General features: G+C 41.7%; 1 protein-coding gene across 6 annotated transcripts in view; it reads left to right on the forward strand.

Annotated features, from left to right (window-relative positions):
• Positions 1 to 21320, forward strand: part of LOC142759603 (PH and SEC7 domain-containing protein 3-like) — a 683786-nt gene that overhangs the window by 325976 nt on the left and 336490 nt on the right. For 5 of the 6 annotated variants that reach the window (XM_075861948.1, XM_075861983.1, XM_075861956.1 and 2 more), the window contains 2 exons: positions 439 to 1444; positions 5883 to 6275. In XM_075861948.1, coding sequence (XP_075718063.1) covers positions 439 to 1444; positions 5883 to 6275 — 1399 coding nt within the window. Of the gene's footprint in view, positions 1 to 438; positions 1445 to 5882; positions 6276 to 21073; positions 21219 to 21320 lie in introns of those variants that run through there. The other variant, XM_075862000.1, reaches the window with a different exon arrangement.

Below are 21320 nucleotides of genomic sequence, written 5' to 3' on the forward strand. Positions count from 1 at the left end.
TAACCCAATCAATTCCCTGCTCCAGGTCCTCCAGCATTGTACAGCTGTGTCCATTAGAGTGAATGGGGGCTAAGCCCCGCCCCTTTTCCTTGAACTTCTGGTCTCAGCAGTGACGTCATGCATGTGCACGCTGCTTATACCAGCCGGTCTGCAGCCGAAGATGCTTGAGATTGGAAGGAAAGGGTTCCCTCTTTGTCTACAACATTTCATCAGAACTGCTCGTTTCTGCTGCTTGCTGAAAGTCTTGCAGGCTTATTTTTGTATATGTATTTCTATTCATTATTTTTTAGGTTTTTTAAGGTTTAGTGTCCCTTTAATACAGATAAGGATAAAGTGAAGGGTCAGTATGTACAATATGCCTATGTGTATCGTTTTCTACATACCTACAATATCAATGCTTTACTATGGTTACAATTCTATTTCTGTTCATTTTAACAGATGACCCTGGAAATACAAGACTGCTTCCACAGACTTCTAGTGTCAACAATGAATTCCCTGAATATGGAACTACCGAGCACAGGGAGAATGACACATATAGAGCCGCACGTGGACGTATAGGTGAACAAACACAATGCTCAGAAGATCTAGGAGGACTGGAGGAGCCCTGCCCAGATACACAGAATGACAGTTCTGAACTATGTTTACATGACAATTTAAAGAGCAGGTCTCCAAATTTAGAGGAGGATGATGGTGGAGACAGTCCTTGTTCTCTAGATCCTCAAGTAACATCTCAGGAGAGTAACAGACACTCTCAACCACAATGTCATTTGATAGTTGATGGTAGTGGGAACTTGGAGAACAGACAGGATCATTGTAATGTCCTAAGTCCTCAGCCATTAGAAGGAGTTATGGTTCCATGTCAGGAAGAGCCATCCAATGCTCCTCCAGTGGTTCCTCCAGAAAGGAAATCCTATTTGTACGTAGAGAGAGAGTTAGCCGCCATTTCCGAGGAAGAAACTCTCTCAGAATCCTCTCTATCACAAATCACAGAGATAGCAGATTTTCCTAAATCACAATTGAATTCATCTCCAACTATCATGGAACCCAGTGATAGTCCAATGGAAAGAACTGCTTTAGCGAGAGTTGGTGTGAAAGAGAATTGCCCGCAATCTCCTATTGCATCTGTATGTTTAGAAAATGCTGCTCTTAATGGTACGGATATTTCACCGGTACTAACCGAAATGGCTGGAAGATGGGAGGACAATTCTCCTTCTACAGTTGATGAAAAACAAAATGATACAACATCTCTTATATCGTCAAGAACAAGTTACATCCCAACACCTGAGAGAACTAGAAGTTCAGTAGGGGCGGCATTGTCATCTGTAATTCAGAGGCCTAGGAGTGCTTCTGACACGTGTGTTCAAGACGGAGTAGACAACGAAGTCTTCATAAAGGATACAGAACCTGGTGATGAGGTTTCAGGACGTGTTCGACTCCCCCAAAGGTAAGGGGTAATAGTTTTCTCTGGAAGATCTCGAAGTATGTCTAAGGAAAATGATACAGTGAAATGGGCAGCACAGTGGTTAGCACTGTTGTCTTGAGGCGCTGGGGTTCTGAGTTCAATTCCGACCAAGGACAACATCAGCATGGAGTTTGTATGTTCTCCCAGTATTTGCATGGGTTTCCTCTGGGTACTCTGGTTTCCTTCCACACTCTAAAAACGTTAAATGGTTAATTGGCTTTGTATGAAACGGAGAGCCCCAGGCAGGTCAGGGACTAATGTGAATTGTCATTATAGCTATTATCTCTAAAGACAAAACATAGCCTTGATTTTGGCTGACTGTAATAGACTGTGGTCTCCTGTGGCACTGTGTAAAATTAACTATAGCTGTACGGGGGTTATTCACTTCTGCAGATTGTATCTTATGACATCTAATAACATATGTTACGTCTAGTATTCCTTTATTGTGGAAGGAATGACTAAAGGTTTGTAAAATAACCTAAGTTCCTGGGTTCCTGTTACCGTTTTGCTGGTCTTGCTCAGCTGTTCAGTTTAGTATATGCAGCTTAAAGGAGTATTCTGGGACCTAAAAAAAAATTATTAACAGCTGCAAATAATAAGAAAATTATATACCAGTATGTTACCAGTCAACATTTTCTTTTCGCTTTTGAAGACTTTGTATATAAACCCAATTGCCATGTTAATGTGATAATTATGTGAACACCCATGCTCTTTGATACTGTATACTCATCTGTACACTGCACTGTACATGCAAGAGCCCATGAATGATGTCACTTTGGCCCTGTTGTTTGCACAAGCCTCCATCCTTTTATAAGTATATATATATATATATATATATATATATATATATATATATAAAAATAAAAAGGTGCATAATCCTGAGTGGGAATGGATTATTAGGTTACATAATATTTGGCTACTGCTTAAAAAAAAAAACACAAAAAAATAGGTCCTGTAAACTCTCTTTAAAGAGAACCCTCTTACTACCCCAGACATGTGCAGCGGAGTTCACCATCTTAAGAGGCGCTGCTGCACAGACCCTGAGGCACTTTTAATTAGCTGTGTAATCTCCGCCGTTCTGGAGATATTGGTGCCATTATTATTGGCGACCGATATGTAAATTGCCCCTGTACGGTCAGTGGGGAGTTCCTGGACTTGGAAAGGCAGGGGGATGTAATAGTTAGCGCTCTGACACTGTCCAATCGGATGCGGACAGTGTCAGAGCGGCTTCTGCTGTGTGATCTCTGCTGCAGTGGGTGTCCGTGTCAGAGCTCTGAGTATCACCCCTCCCCCCCCTGCCCTTTCCATGTCCAGGAATGACCCACTGACAGTACAGGGGCTAATTTACATATCCGGCACCAATAATAATGCCACCAATATCTCCAGAACGGCGGAGACTACACAGCTAATTCAAAGTGCCCCAAGGTCTGTGCAGCAGCGCCTATAAGATGGTGCACTCAGCTGCACATGTCTGGGGGTAGTTAAGGGTTCTCTTTAAAGAGAACCTATCACTGAATTTATGCTACCCTCTCTGAGTAGTGACAGACATTCTGATTGTGTAACTCATGTTTGACAGTTTAGTGATTTAGGATAGCTTACATTTTGAATTTTGAAGCGCGAGTTTGGCGTATTCATGGCTTGCCACTCCCCCCCACTGATGATTGACAGCTTTCTACCTATGCACAGTAGAAGACAGAAAGCTGTCAATCATTGACGGCTGGAGGGCAGGGTGGGGAGTGGCAGCTCATGAATACACTGGGCTCCTTCCTCTCGCATCACGCTGTTACATTCACATGTAATGATCCAGAGGAATACAAAGGATGATTCTAGACGTATCTACTGAAGCATTGTTCCTAATTGATTGACGTAGATCTAAGCTTATATCTAGTTTTTATACATTATAGAAGAGACGAGTTGCTCTGGTCTTTACGTTACTTCATTGTATCAAATGCCAGGAAAACCGATTAAATTTCTTTACTGGAGACGTGTCCATTTGACAGAATTAATTGTATTTGTGTCTTTATTAGTTTGCAAATTAAAGTTAATGAGTTGGTTGTAATCCTTTAATCTACAGCGATCATGAGAACAAATGAATAGTTGTAACTACACTCCTCAACATTAAAATTGCAACACCAAGAAGGGCAAGCCGTAAGGTTATGCAAATTGAGGAAGTAGCAGGTGTCGCTAAGATCTGCAATTGATCAAATGTTCAACCACCTATCTCCAATCTGTGGCATGTGGGAGGGGCATAAAAGCCAGATTTAAGTTTTTAGCCACATGAAACCTCAAAAATCGGATCAAGTGGTGTGGGATCATTGTGCGATGAATCCTGTTCGTTGACGTTCCATTTATCGCCACTTGTCACAAACTGAGAGGGACAGAATCATTGAATTGAGAGATCTTAGTTTATCACTCTGGCAGATCGCTACGCGCCTAGGCCGAGATTTTAGCACTGTTCAACGTTGCGTGTGCCGAAGGTTGGAAGAACAACAACAAACAGGAATGACCGTAAGAGGTACGTGAAGGCGAACCTCTGCACGGACGGATCATCCAACTGTAAGAATGGCGCGTAGTGATCCATTCTGTTCTGCAAGTGAAATTGGACGTCGCATCCCCAGGCTAGTGCGGCAACCAGTGTCTGCACAAACCATCACAAGGCGTTTATACACATTGGACTAAGAGTCGGACGTCCAGCTATAGGTGTACAATTGACCACAGGCCACCGATTTCTCAAAGGCTGTCATGGTGCACAGCAAGACGGCAATGGAGGCTGGAATGGAGGTCTATCCTCTTTTTAGCGATGAGTCCCGCTTTGGTCTCAGATGCAGTGATAGCAGGAGACCGATCTGGAGACCACGTGGGCAACGCCATAAAAGGCCTTCACAAGGAAACGTCACACCGGTACTTCTCCTGGGATTATGGTATGGGGTGGTATAATGCAAGGTTGCCGGACCCCTCTAGTCTTCATTTCAGGTACACTAATAGCTCGGCATTACATTGATTTGGTCGTGGAACCAGTGGTACGGCCATTCCTCCAAAGTTTCCCAGAAGTCGTTTTTCAGCAGGACAACGCCAGGCCGCATGTTGCTTGTGCTACTGTGAGCAGCCTGCGTGACCTAAACGTGCTACCTTGGCCTGCAGCATCTCCGGACTTGTGTCCCATCGAGCACATCTGGGACGTCATTGGTCGGCAATTGCAAAGGGAGCAACAGGCAGCGAATCTTGATGATTTGCGTGCCCAAGTGCATTCAGCGTGACATAACATTCCTCAGACAACCATTAATAACCTCATTGATAGAATGTCAAGGCATGTAAGTGCGTGTATTTCTGCGCGTGTCACTCTCACTCGATACCGAATAAGTCAAGATGTTTGGAATATTATGTTTATATTTTTTAACATTTGCATATCATTAACATGTCTATCGATCCTGTGATCTCCACAATTCCAAAACTTTCCCTTCTTGGTGTTGCAATTTCAACGTTAAGGAGTGTATTACCAGGAAATTAGTTAAAGGGTAACTAAACTTTCAGAAAACTTCTGACATGTCATAGTGACATTGCAGAAGTTTTGATCGGTGGGAGTCCGAGCACAGAGACCCCTACCGATCGCTAAAACGAAGCAGCAGAAGTGCTCGAGTGAGCACTGAGCCACTTAGTTTCTCATCGGCTTTTCTCGGAAAGCCAATGTAACCGGTAAGGCCCATAGACTTTCTATTGAGTCCACACACCGTTACAGTGCTTCTGCTACTTTGTTTTAGCGATCGGTGGGGATCTCCGTGCTTGGACCCCCACTGATGAAAACTGAGAAATGCATAGTGACATGTCAGAGTTTTCCGAAAGTTTAGTTACCCTTTAAAGAGCATTTCTAAGTTTTATTAGTCTGAATCAATGTTCGTTTATGATATGTTATTTTTGGAGTATACCGTCAAATCATACTCTGTGTCACTTTGCTGCTCTTTTCTTGGAAAGTTTAGTTAGGCACAAACAAACGAGTCTAAGGGAGTTGCATTTCTCTGAACAAGTCTATGGGGTGGATCTTTTCGGTTTATTCAGTAAGGGCCATGGCCAATTATATTCACTGTTGCTCCGCAGTGAATGGAGGGGGTTAAAAGTCAGGCCAGCCAGTTGTCAGCATGTAGAGGAAGCTGCTAAATTATGTATTCCAAGAGGGCAGGGCTGGGGCCGCTAATTAATACTCATGAGGCAGCAAATGGATTGAAACCACTTGGGATTACAATGTTTTGAAGTTTTTTGTTTTTTTTTATCACTATGCTAAATTTCTGGAGTTTTTTTGTGGTATTTTTTTCCCTTTGGAAAATAAAAAATATAAATATAACCTTCTAATAATTCCTCAGAATCTATGGTAATTGTTATTATGTGACCTAGTATATACTTCTAATTAGTTCTTTTTTTTTCCAAGTCCTAGGATTGTGGTTGATAACCAATATGAAGATACCTTTAGATCAAAGAGATGTTCGGAGGACTCAACAGATTTGTTCAGCTCCCAATTTGAGAACATACTGGACAATACATCTTTGTATTACAGCGTGGAGTCGTTGGACACCTTATACTATGAGCCAGATAGTTTTTTCAGTTTTGAGATGCCACTCACCCCAATGATTCAGCAGAGAATCAAAGAAAGCAACCAGTATTTGGAGAGGAATTCATCTGCCGACGTGGATCAGGAGTTTCTTAAAGTTGACTCTGGTAGTAGAATAACTATGGGATATGACATTGATGTCACCAATGGGTTGGATGATACCACAGAAGTAGAATTAAGTAAAACAAGTGAGGAGCTGGATACCTCAGGAAGGTAAGACACAGCATGTAACATCTTATTTACGGATTTAGGTCATGACGGCAATGACCAGATAATCATATCGCTTCCATGCTGATGAAAGTCATTTCAAATGTAATGTGCTATTGGTCGATGCTTTACTTCACAGTTTTTATCAGGCGCCAGTTAAAGAATGAATGGAAATAATATGGGCAACCTTTTATAAAACGTGGTAGACGTGGTGGTTGCCACTTGCCATCGCCACACCCTTTTCTATGGTCTTTCCCTATTTGTTCTTTCTCATCAGTTTTATGGGTTGTTTGTTGCGACCATAGCATCCAATCACCTGGAGGAGGATTACCTCAGAAGTGAATTCTTTCCGTTTTCATTTTACTTTAGCCAGTTTATCATTGTGCCAGAAGGGCACTCTCTTATAACCTTATATACATTGTGTATATTCTTTGTGATATTCTTCTCGTTATATTATAATTGTCTTATAGTCTAACAGCTATGCAACGGAATCTGATTTATTTAGTTATTTAAAGGAATATTATTTTTATATTTGACATATTGCTCAATAAATGTTAAGTGAATTTCATGACACTTTAATATATACACCAGGTTTGGTTTTTCTCCCTTTCTCAATAGATAATACAGCAATACAACTCTGGGGTTGCTATGGTAGAATTGACAGACTCTTCTGTGCATGGACTTCCTGTCATGTGACCTCTACTAATTAGAAAACAATCATATAAGTGTAGGCCACATGACAGGATGTCCATGCAAAGCAGAGTCAATGTGCTGACTACCATAGTAACCACAAAGAAAGCACGATATGCACATTGTTGCAACAGTAAAGAAATTAGAGAGTAGACCGAAACAAAGTTTATTTTAGAAAATAAGTTTTAATATTTTACAGAGAGCAATGTGTGACCATGTAACCAGCTGAATGACCCCTTATTATAACGGAGCCCTCTTGTGGCCTTCCCGTTGAGGATTTTGGGGCCATTAAGAGTGTTCACTAACACCTATTAGCTTACTTCTATATAGGGTATGCAATATATGTCCTCATTTAACGAGCTATGTCTAATTAATTAAACACATTTCTACAATTTTCTATAATATTATGAATTGTACTGACTGATATTAACATCCAATAGTCTGCCCTAACCAAAGTGGAAATCTATCGTGACCTCCTATGAAGTTATCTGTACAACAGTTTTACTTTAGGTAAGGGCCATGAATGTTCTGGACCAACAAATTAATCTAGGCCATTTCTTATGGTCTAGAATTAGACTTTTTTTTTTTTTTTTTTTTTAAAGCGTTAAGATGAAGAAACCAGGATAAAACAATGTGAAGCCTTTTATTGCTAATGTCATTCCCAATGCTTTGAGACCATTGCAAAAGCTTCTTGTTGGTAAGACAATGGTATTGTTGTCAGTGCACTTCGTGTGGGGCACTACTCTGCGTGTTTTATGAGGTTTCCCTACTTATTAAGATGTACTGTGCTGTCCCACTATTGTAGTGACAGTGGGAGCTGTCTGAGCGGGAGGATGCAACACGTCTATATGGGAAAGTATGTGCAGGTGAATACATACACCTCCATACAGAACTGCCTTAGATATACAGAATGCGTCCTTAGAATAACTGTATAGACATATGAAGAAATACTTGTGTTGGCGTTGAGGTCGCTTAAATATTCGGTATGCATTGCTAGTTTTAAGCATGTGTTTAACCCCTTCATGTCCAAGTCAATGTTATTTTTTTTTCATTTTCGTTTTACACTCCCTGCCTTCTATGAGCCATAACTTTTTTATTTTTCCGTCAATGAAGTGGTGTGAAGGATTATTTTTTTGCGGGAGGAGTTGTATTTTCTATTGGCACCATTTAAAGTACCATATAATGTACTGGGAAACTGAACAAAAAATTGTAAGGCTGCGTAACCTCTGCGTCAGGGTTCCGTCGGAGCTTTCCATTGGAACGAAGCCCTGACTGACACAAATGGAATTCCATGGCGACCGATCCGGTGGCAATGGTTTCCGTTTGTCTCTGTTGTTCAGGGGTTCCGTCGTTTTGACGGAAACAATAGCGTAGTCGACTTAACAGAGGCAGAGTGAAGGCAGTCCTGGAGGCCTTCATTAGACCCCTGCACAGCCATGACAACCATCAGCACCCCTCGATCACGTTGTGGGGCCGCCGATGAGCTGTTGGAGGGGGCGGCCCCTCTAACGCCTCAGATGCTGCGGTCGAGATTGACCACATTTGTGGGGTCAAACAGCCAGGAACAGCGTGATTGCTGTTTCTGGCAGTTTGTGGCAGGTGTCAGCTGTGTATGGAGGACGCTTAGTGCGTGAGCACGCTCCATGCATTCACCCCCGCACCCTGACGTGCACTTACATCCAGGTGCGTTAAGAGGTTAAACTAACAAGAGCTATTGCCAAGTCTCAGACTAACCATCCTTGATCTATACAGAGTGTGTAGTTCCATCTCATGGCTTCATTGTGTATATATAGTAAATGTACATGGAGATGGATTGCCTGTGAAAAGAGGCCTCGGTAGACATTGAGCTGGTGTGTCCTTTCTATTCACATAAAAGAATAGCTAAATATTCCCATGTGCTTTAGTGCTGGGAACCTAACCATTGATCAGACAGTGGTTTAGACTGCAGGATCTAATGGACTGGAATAATCTAAATGATAGTATTGGACTAAAGTAGCAGGAAGACAAGAGTCCGTGAAGTGTCAGTATTGTTTTAGGGGTGGGTGAGTTCCCATTCTGTAGACTAGGACATTTTAGTATGAGCACTACCTGTTCTTATGGACTTGATCACGTCCTCTCACTTGCGTGTCCTGCAAGGACAGTCGGTATAATAAGTAAGTTGCATTCTTCTCTCAGAGTTTCTCTATTACCAGCTTTGATCACAGTTGGCTCTGGCACTGTGATGGTGACTGCTACGCTTCAGACTACAAACTGTGTTGTATATTTAGTCACTTCTCTGGCTGTGTTCTGCTTTTCCATTTATTTTCAGCACTGCTTGTATAATGGTGAATAAGGCGAACACACCTATAATAAGTGGAGTCATTGGACCTGCAGGAGGTAATCCAGACCTGATGCACTTGTGACGCATGTGACTTTACAATGACTACCATCAAGATTATTACTGTCATTATGCTGGAAATGTGGTCAGGACATTGTTGGCTGCATTGTCGGACATATTATAAGATATAATATGCTATCACCAGAATGGCTGCAAGGTCTAATTTTTTTTACGCCGTCTGCTAAGCTCCATCCTAATTCACACTCGAAGTTGCCCAATATGCCTATGTTTTAAATGGTCTTTGTTGTCTACTTGTTCAATATACCAGAGTTGGCATGGTTGGCAGCTAATGGAATGAATAGGAGGTCTATTTGTTCTAATCCTGTTGTTGAAGTGGCACTGCGCAGTGAGCTGTAATGAATATCACAAAGCTGGATATCCTTCTTTTATCAATGACATTCATACACTTACACTTACAAACTTGAAATACCAGTTGTCCCAGTGCATTTTTGGAAGTCGGCTTTCCTGGGAATGTTTCGAAGTGGCCATTGCCTTAGCCCACAGGTTGCTTTTCATTTTCCGCATAATCGAGTAGAAGCATTGAATTCTGTCTTCATTACTATAGATAGCGACTCTGCATAATAGGCCAATTGTTTCTGTGATGACAGCTGCAATGCAATGTGGTGTCACATAGGCTGTTACAACTCTTAATACAGTAGATGGCAATGTGATGTGCATTCTGCTATGTTTCTCTGACAGATACAAGCAGTATTGTGTTGATGAGCTGCGGTACATTGTGAAGGGAGCCACTGTAACTAAACATGATTTCATTGTATATGTTGAACAGTGTGGATCATTATTTTATGTTTGCGCCTTTTAGTTAAATTTGTGTACATTTCTCTCCAGTTATTGATGTTGCTTGCAAAAATCAAGGAGGTTATAAAGACATTAGACACAAACTTACCTCAACTCAAAAATTAGATATCCTTTCATTTTAACCCCTTCCCTCTTTGGCCACTTTTGAGCTTCCTGACAGAGCCTCATTTTTCAAATCTGACATGTTTCACTTTATGTGGTAATAACTTCGGAATGCTTTCACCTATCCAAGCGATTTTGAGATTGTTTTCTCGTGACACATTGGACTTTATGTTACTGGCAAAATATGCTCGATATGTTCAGTATTTAATTGTGAAAAACACCAAAATTTAGCGAAAAATTGCAAAAATTTGCATTTTTCTCAATTTAAATGAAGACAGGCAGTTATACCACACAAAATTCTTCCTAATTAACATCCCTCATATGTCTACTTTAGATTGGCATAGTTTTTTGAACATCCTTTTATTTTTCTAGGACGTTACAAGGCTTTGAATTTTAGCAGCAATTTCTCACATTTTCAAGAAAATTTCAAAAGGCTATTTTTACAGGGGCCAGTTCAGTTGTGAAGTGGTTTTGAGGGCCTTATATATTAGAAACCCCCAAAAAGTCACCCCATTTTAAAAACGTCACCCCTTAAAGTATTCAAAACAGCATTTAGAAAATTTCTTAATCCTTTAGACATTTCACAGGATTTAAGGCAAGGTAGGGGTGAAATTTACAAATTTCATATTTTTTTGCAGAAATAAATTTTTAATACAATTTTTATTTATAACACAGAAGGTTTTACCAGAGAAATGCAACTCAATATTTATTGCTCAGGTTCTGCAGTTTTTGGAAATATCCCACATGTGGCCGTAGCGTGCTACTGGAATGAAGCACCGACCTCACAAGCAAAGGAGTACCTAGAGGATTTTGGGGCCTTATTTTTATTCGAATATATTTTAGGCACCATGTCAGGTTTGAAGGGCTCTTGCGGTGCCAAAACAGTAAAATCCCCCAAAAGTGACCCCATTTGGGAAACTACTCACCTCAAGGAAATTATCTAGGTGTATAGTGAGCATTTTGACCTCACAGGTTTTTTTACAGAAATTATTGGAAGTAGGCCGTGAAAATTAAAATCTACATTTTTTCAAAGAAAATGTAGCTTTAGCGATTTTTTTTTTCTTCTCATTTCCACAAGGACTGAAGGAGAAAAAGCACACTAAAATTTGTAAAGCAATTTCTCCCGAGTAAAACAATACCCCACATGTGGTAATAACCGGCTGTTTGGACACACGGCAGGGCTTAGAGGGATTGGATTCTGGGCGCCTGTGGCCCCAAAACAGTGGAAACCCCCCAGAAGTGACCCAATTTTGGAAACTACACCCTCAATGCATTTAGCTAGGGGTGTAGTAAGCATGTTAACCCTGCAGGTGTTTTGTAGAAATTAGTATGCACTCTATGTTGCAGAGTGAAAATGGGATTTTTTCCATAGATATGCCAATATGTGGTGCCCAGCTTGTGCCACCATAACAAGACAGCTCTCTAATTATTATGCTGTGTTTCCCGGTTTTAGAAACACCCTACTTGGGGCACTAATCTTTTGCCTGGACATTCGACCAGGCTCAGGAGTGAAAGCGTACCATGTAAAATTGAGGCCTAATTTGGCGATTTACAAAGTATTGGTTCACAACTGTAGGGGCTCTGATGTGAAATAATAAAAAGAAACCCCTGAGAATTAACCCCATTTGGAATCTACACCCCTCAAGGCATTTATTAAGGGGTGTAGTGGGCATTTTCACCCCACTTTTCCATAAATTATTGCACCTCGGATGGTGCAAATTAAAAATTTATATTTCTCCTTAGATATGCCATTTCAGTGACAAATATGTCATGCCCAGCTTATGCCACTGGAGACACACACCCCAAATTTTTTTTAAAGGGTTCTCCCGGGTATGACGATGCCATATATGTGGAAGGAGACTGCTATTTGGGCACATTGTAGGGTTCAGAGCGGAGGGAACACCATTTGCCTTTTGGAGAGCGGATTTTGCTTGGTAGTAGATTTGTTTGATTATTGCTGGTATTTCCATTTATAATGTAGGGGTACATGTAAGATGGGCAGAGTACATCAGGGGCATAGTCAGGTGGCATAATAATGGGGTAAAAAAAACAATAAAATTATCCATAGATGTGTGTTACACTGTGAAGCAATCCTTTCTGCACAGGCCGGTGTCGCACTGATATATGGCGTCCTTTCTTATCCCCCTTTTGGTCCACACTCCGCACCATTGCAGTTTGGGGAATTTTGCTGGGAAAGTGTTGTCCTGGTATAATACGGGCACCCTCGCTTCCAGCGGATATGTTTGGACCCTCCCTTCCTGGTTCCCTAATTTTAGGTCCTTGATAAATCGCCTCTTGAAACAGAAGAAATGTTCCCCTCGGGCCGGCACAATTGCATATTTTTTATTTCCTGACTTATTGGAGCCTTAACTAATTTTATTTTTTCATAGACGTAGTGGTATGAGGGCTTTTTTTTGCGGGACGAGCTGTAGTTATTATTGGTACCATTTTGGGTTACATGCGACTTTTTGATCACCTTTTATCCTATTTTTTGGGAGGCCAGGTAAACAAAAAACCGCAATTCTGCCATAGTTTTTTTTAGTTTTTTTTTATACAGTGTTCACCATGCGTTATAAACTACATGTTCATGTTACTCTGCAGGTCAGTACGATTCCGGCGATACCTAATTTATAGCACTTTTTTATGTTTTACAACTTTTTGCACAATAAAATTACTTTTGTAAAAAGAATGTATTTTTTCTGTCGCCAAGTTGTGAGAACCATAACTTTTTAATTTTTTTGTCGACCGAGCTGTATGAGGGCTTGTTTTTTGCGAGACACGCTATAGTTTTTATAGGTACCATTTTTGGGTACGTGCGACTTTTTGATCACTTTTTATTCCAATACTTGTATGGCAAAGTGACCAAAAAACAGAAACTCTGTTATAGTTTTTGACGTTTATTTTTTACGCTGTTCACCGCGTGCAATAAATAATATAACATTTTGATACCTCAGGTCATTACAGTCGCGGCAATACCAAATACTTATGGTTAATTATTTTTTTCAATAATAAAGGACTTGATAAGGGAAAAAGGGCGATTGTGTTTTATTTTATTACTTGAAACTTTTATTGTTTTCAAACTTTTATTTTTTCCACTTTTTTTTTAAAACTTTTTTTCAAGTCCCACTAGGGGACTTGAAGTTCCAACTGTCTGATGTTTTTTTTCTAATACATTGCATTACCTGCGTAGTGCAATGTATTAGATCTGTCAGCAAGCCGATTAGGCTTCGCCTCCCGGAGGGGCCTAATCGGCTTCTGTATGTGGCAGAGCAGCAGGCCATTGTGTCTCCTGTTGCCATAGCAGCAGTCGCCAGTCCTGATTGCCTGTCAGGGCTGGCGATCTGCTAGTAACCGCTATGATGCAGCAATCGCTTTCGATTGCTGCATCGAAGGGGTTAATGGCTGGGATCGGAGCTTGCTCTGGTTTCTGCCATTACAGGTGGATGTCAGCTGTAACATACAACTGACTTCCACCGCTGATGACGCCGGATCAGCTCCTGATCTTGACCGGCTTCCATGCTAGGCAGACCGGGAGGCCAGTGTTAGGCCTCCGGTTGCCATTGCAGCCACCGGAACCCCGACAATTTCATTGCTGGGGTTCCGATGAGCTGCAAACACCTTAAATGTAGCGATCACGTTTGAACTCTGCATTGAAGGGGTTAATGGCGGGGATCGAAGCTAATCTCGGTCCCTGCCATTACAGCCGGATGTCAGCTGTAAGATACAGCTGAGATCCGGCGATGATGGCACCGGCTCAGCTTCTGAGCCAGTGCCAAACATTTGGCGTAAGTATACGACATTTTGCGGGATTTACTGGCTTTTCCATGTCATACTTACGACAAATGTCGGGAAGGGGTTAAGAGAACAATGACCTAGAGACTTTCATGACCCTCACCGCCCATCATAAGATCTTTTATAGTTTTATTTTATTATTTTTCATTTTTAAAATTTAAGAAAGGGTTAATTTAAAAACACACCTCCATAGACACACACATAGGAAAGAAGAAGCTTTACAGTTGTTGCCAGCCAGACTCCTCCAACTTTCGCAGAGAAGTGAAATTCTACAGGCCAATTTGTAAAGCAGCATGCTGCTACAACAAGGTGATCAACATGCATGTTTATATTGGATTATATAGATTACATATAAAACCAGTATTTAAAAGTATGGCCTATACCTTTTATAGGTGACATGATTGCACACATGTAGCACTCCGCAACTTTGTAGTGCAAGCACTGTTTATTCCGGTTGTTCACACGTGCGTTGGGGCTTCCATTCATAACGAAAGTCACAACACACTGCAGTTCCAGTCGTATGACGAATACCACTGGTGTCCGACTACAGGTTACAGTGTGGTGTCTGTCATTTTGACTGGAAAAAAAGCGCTAAAGATGTGTCCTTTCATACCTTTCCTCATATCTCAACCTATCCTGAGATGTGTAGCGCGAGATGACCAACTTTGAAAACATGGTACCCAGTCGGTGTGGTGTGTGTTTCAACCTGTCAACTGTTTTTCTAGCGACATTGTATTGAATTTGTTTCATGAGAAATCGGAGTCCTTAACCAAATTCAAGCAAAGGTAAGGGTGGACATATCTGTATATTTGGAGTCGTTTCTGATGCAGATGTAAGCAGAGCCTAATGTGGGAAAAGTTTCCTGCCACCTCTGATGGGATTGGATTTTATTTTTGGCATGAAATATATAGCAGACCGTTCATTTAGAGTATGTTCACACGGCTTACTTTCAGCCGTTTTTCGGGCCGTAAACGCCTCGAAAAACACCTGAAAAAAATGGAAGCTGAACACCTCCAAACATATATGCCCATTGTTTTCAATGGGAAAAAATGGCGTTTTGGTCGGACGGGGTGTTTTTTTACGTGGCTGTTTGAAAAAATGGCGCGTAAAAAGAAGTGCATGTCACTTCTTCAGCCAATTGTCTTTGTGTCAATAGAAAAACAGCTCCAAAAACGCATCAAACATTTTTTGATGCTTTAAAAACAGCTGAAAATCAGATGTTGTAGTCCCTTGAAAACCGCTCCGTATCTTACAGCCGTTTTTACTTTAGCGTGTGAACATACCCTAAAAAGTGGCTGAAAATCAGAGTCTGTTTTCTCTTGTAAAAAGCTCCATATTACAGCCATTTTTCGCTTAGCGTGTGAACATACCCTCAGCCTTAGGCCGGATTCACACGAGTGTGTGCGTTTTGCGCGCACAAAAAATGCGGCATTTTGCACGCGCAAAAGGTACATAACCGCTGCGTGTGTCAGCAGCGTATGATGCGTGGCTGTGTGATTTTCATGCAGCTGCCATCATTACGACACTGTATGTTTGTAAACAGAAAAGCACGTGGTGCTTTTCTGTTTACATTCATAGTTTTTGCTGCTGTTGCGCGAATCGCGCGCGTGACACGGAATTGCCTCCGTGTGCTGCGCGTGAAGTTTGAAAAACGCACAAATATAGGACATGTCGTGAGTTTTACGGACACACGCTGCGTGAAACTAACGGACTGTCTGAACGGCCCCATTGACTAACATAGGTCCGTGCGAGGCGCGTGAAAATCACGTGCGTTGCACGGTCGTATATCACGTTCCTCTGAATAAGCCCTTAAATTGTAACTAAACTTAAAAAAAAACAAAAACCTTTGATATGTCATAGGGACATGTCAGAAATTTTGAACAGTGGGGGTCCGAGCACGGAGACCCCCACTGATCACTGAAACAAAGCCGCAAAAGCGTACAGGTGAGCGCTGTTTCTGAGCGGCTCTTTTGGCTTTCCTCGAAGTTGAAAAAAAACAAAACACAGTAAATGTCTCAATATACAATTTTAGACGTTTTGAATTGTACTTTAGATGAGACAGTAGAGGACTGATATCCACAAATAGCTGGAGCTTGACTAACATCTTGCATAAACTGTTTAGAATAACCAGTTGTACACAGCGGAACACCACTAAGAGTACAGTCATAGAGCGAACGAGTACTGAATCCTCAAAAAAGGAAGTGGAACCATATTATGGAGAACGCACAATCAAGATTTTATCGTTCTAAATATGAATACCAAAAGAGTCATGTCACATATATTGTTTTATTCTTCTTTTGAAAGGGGTTTTAGATAAAAAAAAAAGCTTATTCATTGTATTATGAAAAGTTTCTCAACTTTCTAAGATCTTTGCTTGCTGTCGTTGAATGTATTGTGACACAATACTCTTTAAGCTGTAAAAATATATAAAAATATAAGGCTGTTGACACGTTTTTCAGTAGCATCGTTACTATATTTCCTAAGTAAAAATGGGAAGCTCTGATAGCAGTAGTGGTAAATTTGGAATTGGTTTTAAACAATATATACAGTACAAGCCCTGACAATGGAAACGATTACAGCCTACCCCCTGCCACAACCAGATCATCCTGCCAGTGCTGGACTACCAAGCATTTCTTCTGGAAATCCAGCATGGGACTGTTTAATAGATTGAAAGAAATTTACTGTGCATATATTTTTCAGCTAATGAGTTGTATGACCCAAGCAATCATTCCAATCCCTAAATTGTGTAAAATATGCCCCATTTATTGCCATCTTAGGCTTCGTTCACATCTGTGTTGCGGTCCCGTTGTGACGTTCCAGAGGTTTTTCGTTTCCATCACCATTGATTTCAATTAGTGACGGATCCGGTGCCCATGGTTTCCATTTGTGTCTGTTGTGCACCGGACCCGCCGTTTTGCCGGAAGCTATAGCTTAGTCGACTACACTATTGCTCCACGACAGTAGTAATTTTTACTGTCCGCAAATACAGATCCGTAGTCATTTATAGTCATCCGCAACTTATCCGCATATACGGCATGCTGTCCGCAAATACGATCTGTAGTGCATACGCAGTTCATCCGTATTTATGGATCCGCAAAAAAGAAATTTTGGGTAATCCCCTGCATTCGTATAGCAACTCTTCTGTAATTACGGACGGCTATGGGTGCACATACGTAGCCATCCGTAATTACGGAAGCGCCCATAGACCTTTTATGGGGAGTCCGTTCCGTAATTACGGGCAGGAATAGGACATGTTCTATATTTTACGGATCATTTCTACAGAACGGCCACCCATCTGTAAATATACGGAAATGTGTCTGTAGCCTATAGAAATAAATGGGTCCCCAATTTCATCCGTAATTACGGATCCGTTATTACAGATTAAAACTCTGGTTGTGTGCTTGGGGCCTAAGGCATTTTTTTTTCTCTAAGCTGAGCAAATCTAATATTTGCAGCCTCTCACCCCATTAATTAATCTAGTCGCCAAATTTTGAACCTTTTCCAACCTTCCTATATCTTCTCTATAATGAGTGGTACTGATTTTCAGTCACAGAAGATAGCGCCCTGCTCTGCCATAGTATTTCATTGTATACAATTGAATGTGGCAGTTGCGCGGCGACACCACTGGTACACAAAACAGGACAGGCTATGTACATCTTTTGAAAATGTTTCTTTTAAAAAATAAAAATGTGTAATTGGTGCAACTTTCTAATGACTTTATTAAAAATAATATTTTTTTTTTGAGATACAGCTGATGTGTCCTGTATACAGAGCATCTGTATCTTGCGCTGAGACCTGAATCTGCCAAGTTAGCGGGACTGACCGGTTCAGTGTCAGCGGGTCATGCTGGATCCACCGGTTATCGATCACATCTAAGTTATGAAATCACAAATTGACATGCTTTGGAATTGAAAGTCGCAGCACAGAAAATCTCATACTAAGGCCCCATGCACACGACCGTAAAAAACCGCGGTCCGCGTTGTTACGTACTCATTCGGTTCTATTGGTAGCGCTACGGCTGGGTGTCCGTGCCGTATAACCGTGCCGAGAATTATGGAGCATGTCTGTTTTTTCGTGTTTTACGGGCCGTGCTCCTATACTTTGTATAGGAGCACGGCCTGAGATGCGGGCGGCCGTCAGCAGCCGGCCGTGCCCGCAACCACGGACTGTGATTACGGGCACGGTCGTGTGCATGACGCCTTATCCAGGAGTCTGTGTTTCTTCCTCTAGGCCGGCCTCCTGGGATGACTCTTCATCCCATGTGACTGCTGCAGCCAATCACCGGCTGTAGTGGCGGTCACATGGGATGAAACATCATCCCAGGAGGCCGGCCTTGATGATGTCAGAGTGCCGGCCTCCTGGGATGACGCTCCATCCCATGTTACCGCTGTTTCAGCTAATCACAGGCTGCAGCGGTCTCCTGGGATGAAACGTCATCCCAGGAGGCCGGCTCAGTGCTGCAGTTTTCCGCAGCCGACATTCTGGCAGAAAAACTGCACCACAGCTTGGTGCGGTTTTTCGCCCAGAATTCCCTGCGGCGCACAGGGCTATTACGCAGCGTATCCGCCCCGTGTGAACGCAGCCTTAGGGCTCGTTTACACGAGCGTGTGCGTCTTGCACACGCAAAAAACGCGGTGGTTTGCTTGCGCAAAAGGCACTTAACAGCTCCGTGTGTCAGCCCCATATGAGGCGCGGCTGCGTGATTTTCGTGCAGCCGCTATCATTGTGACACTCAGTTTGGATGTTTGTAAACAGAAAAGCATGTGGTGCTTTTCTGTTTACATTCATAGTTTGACAGCTGTTGCGCGAATCACGCTCGTCCCACGGAAGTGCTTCCGTGTGGCATGCGTGATTTTCACGCACCCATTGACTTCAATGGCTGCGTGATGCGCAAACAACGCACAAATATAGGACATGTCGTGAGTTTTACGCAACGGACTCACGTTGCGCAAAAATCACGGACTGTTTGCACGGCCCCATAGACTAACATAGGTCCGTACGACACGCGTGAAAATCACGCGTGTTGCACGGACGTATAACACGCTCGTGTAAACGAGCCCGTACACTGACAGGCAATAATGGTTTAGTAAACTAAGTATACCAAATCATATCTGCGATCAGAAGATCGCAAAGATTACGGTAAAAATAAAATCACTTGTTTTTCATAAAAAGTAGTTTTATTTAGTAAAAGTGTAAATTAAAAATAACACCTACACATATGTGGTATCGCCGTGATCGTAATGACTCGAACAATGAAGTTAACACATTAATTAAACCGCAGGGTGAACGACATAAAAAAAAAAAACTGCAAAAAGTAATGGCAAAATGTTGTTTTTTTTAAATTTCACCACAAAAAATAAAAGTTAATAGTTCAGTCACATGTACCCCAAAATAGTACCAATAAAAAAAGCCCACATATGGCTACATCGACGAAAAAATAAAAAAGTTACGGCTCTTCGAATGCCGCAATTAAAAAAAAAAGTAAGTTGTTTTTTTTTTAAAGGGTTTTTATTGTGCAAATGTAGGAAAACATATACAACCTTTAGGGTATGTTCATACGGCTTATTTACGGACGTAATTCGGGCGTTTTCTGGCTCGATTTATGTCCGAAAATGCGGCTCGATAGCGTCGGCAAACATCTGCCCATTCATTTGAATGGGTCTTACGATGTTCTGTTCCGACGGTCATTTTTTTTACACCCCGCTGTCAAAAGGCGGGGCGTAAAAAAGACGTCCGCGTCAAAGAACTGCCTGTCACTTCTTGAGACGTAATTGGAGCCGTTTTCCATTGACTCCATGGAAAAACAGCTCCATTTACGTCCGTAATTGACGCAGCGAAAAAGCGCCTCAACATGCCATTATGGCTGAAATTACGGAGCTGTTTTCTCCTGAAAACAGCCCCGCAATTTGAGCCGTAATGGACGCTGCCGTGTGAACATACCCTTACAGATTTGGTATCCCCGTAATAGAGTAGACCCATAGAATAAAGGTAACATGTTAGATACGCCGCATAGTGAACGGCATAAATTTATAACACGAAAAACAATGCTGGAATTCTCTCCTAAAATAAACTTAATAAAAGTTAATCAATATATTGCTATGGTGCAATTGAAAGATACAACTCGTCCCGCAAAAAACAAGCCCTTATACGGCTATGTCAACTAAATAAAAAAAAGTTATGACTCCTGGAATTCGACAGTGAAAAACCAAAAAAAGAATCCTTGGTCGTTAAGGCTAAAAAAGGCCGGGTCATTAAGGGGTTAAAAAGGGGTGAAATCCGCTACAGCGTTTGACATGCTGCAGGTCCATTTCCGGACAAATTTTATCTTCATGGCTGGCACTGTAATCGGCAGCGGACTATAATACGCCACATTTCCGCTACGTGTGGACGCGGCCTGAGGGCGGTGTTTGATTCATTCACAGTGGTTTTTTTTCTTTTAGAGTACACTACGCCTTTTTATCTCCCTTTTCATATTGCGTCATGTGACTTACACAGCTTATATTTAACAATTTTTAACCCCTTTTTTGAAAGTCACCTATTCATGCAACTGCCTGGCTCGTTGTACAGTATTCCTGTACGTCCGTGCATCGCAAAATCTACGTGCTAAATAAATTAAGATATATCGTAATATGTGACACTTTCAATTCGTAAAACTAAAAGGCAATAAAAAAAAAGTACAAGTTAAAAATGTTAAAAAAAGGAATCATTACAGAATGAAGTTGTTTTACATGACCTCTTAGTGTCGTGGCAATGAAGAGGTTCGCCCAGTGCGGCAGGCATTGTGACCACCAGCCTGTATCAGCCTCTGAACAATTCCAAAATGTACAATGAAGAGTAGTGGTCATGTGCTTTTCACTTTTCCATGCACAGTGCAGCCAGGTCTTGGATGGAGGAGGAGGTCACAGGGTCCTGGAATGAATAAGAGGGTGGGACTCTTTTGGGAGTGGATAGAGGGGAAGTTGTTCAACTTTTTTTTTTTGCGTTCTGCTCCTTGCCCCCAGCCTTTACTGGGCATTCTGGGAAAATGTCAGAGTAGATACTACATCTGTGTATGTGCCCTTCAGACAATAGCAACAGAATGAAGCGCTTCCTTGCACAGGCAAGTTTTTCAAGCAGAAAGTTTGGAGACTACTCGCACTAACATGGGATGACTGTAGGGTAATGTAGGAGAGGTAAGAAAATCTTCTTGTTATTTCTTCTTGTGCTGTTCATCTTCTACGTCCTCTCTGACATATTGCTGATCACCATGGCATCACTCATTTTATTGATTGTTT

Source organism: Rhinoderma darwinii, chromosome 1 (assembly GCF_050947455.1).
Source record: "Rhinoderma darwinii isolate aRhiDar2 chromosome 1, aRhiDar2.hap1, whole genome shotgun sequence".
NCBI lineage: Eukaryota > Metazoa > Chordata > Amphibia > Anura > Rhinodermatidae > Rhinoderma > Rhinoderma darwinii.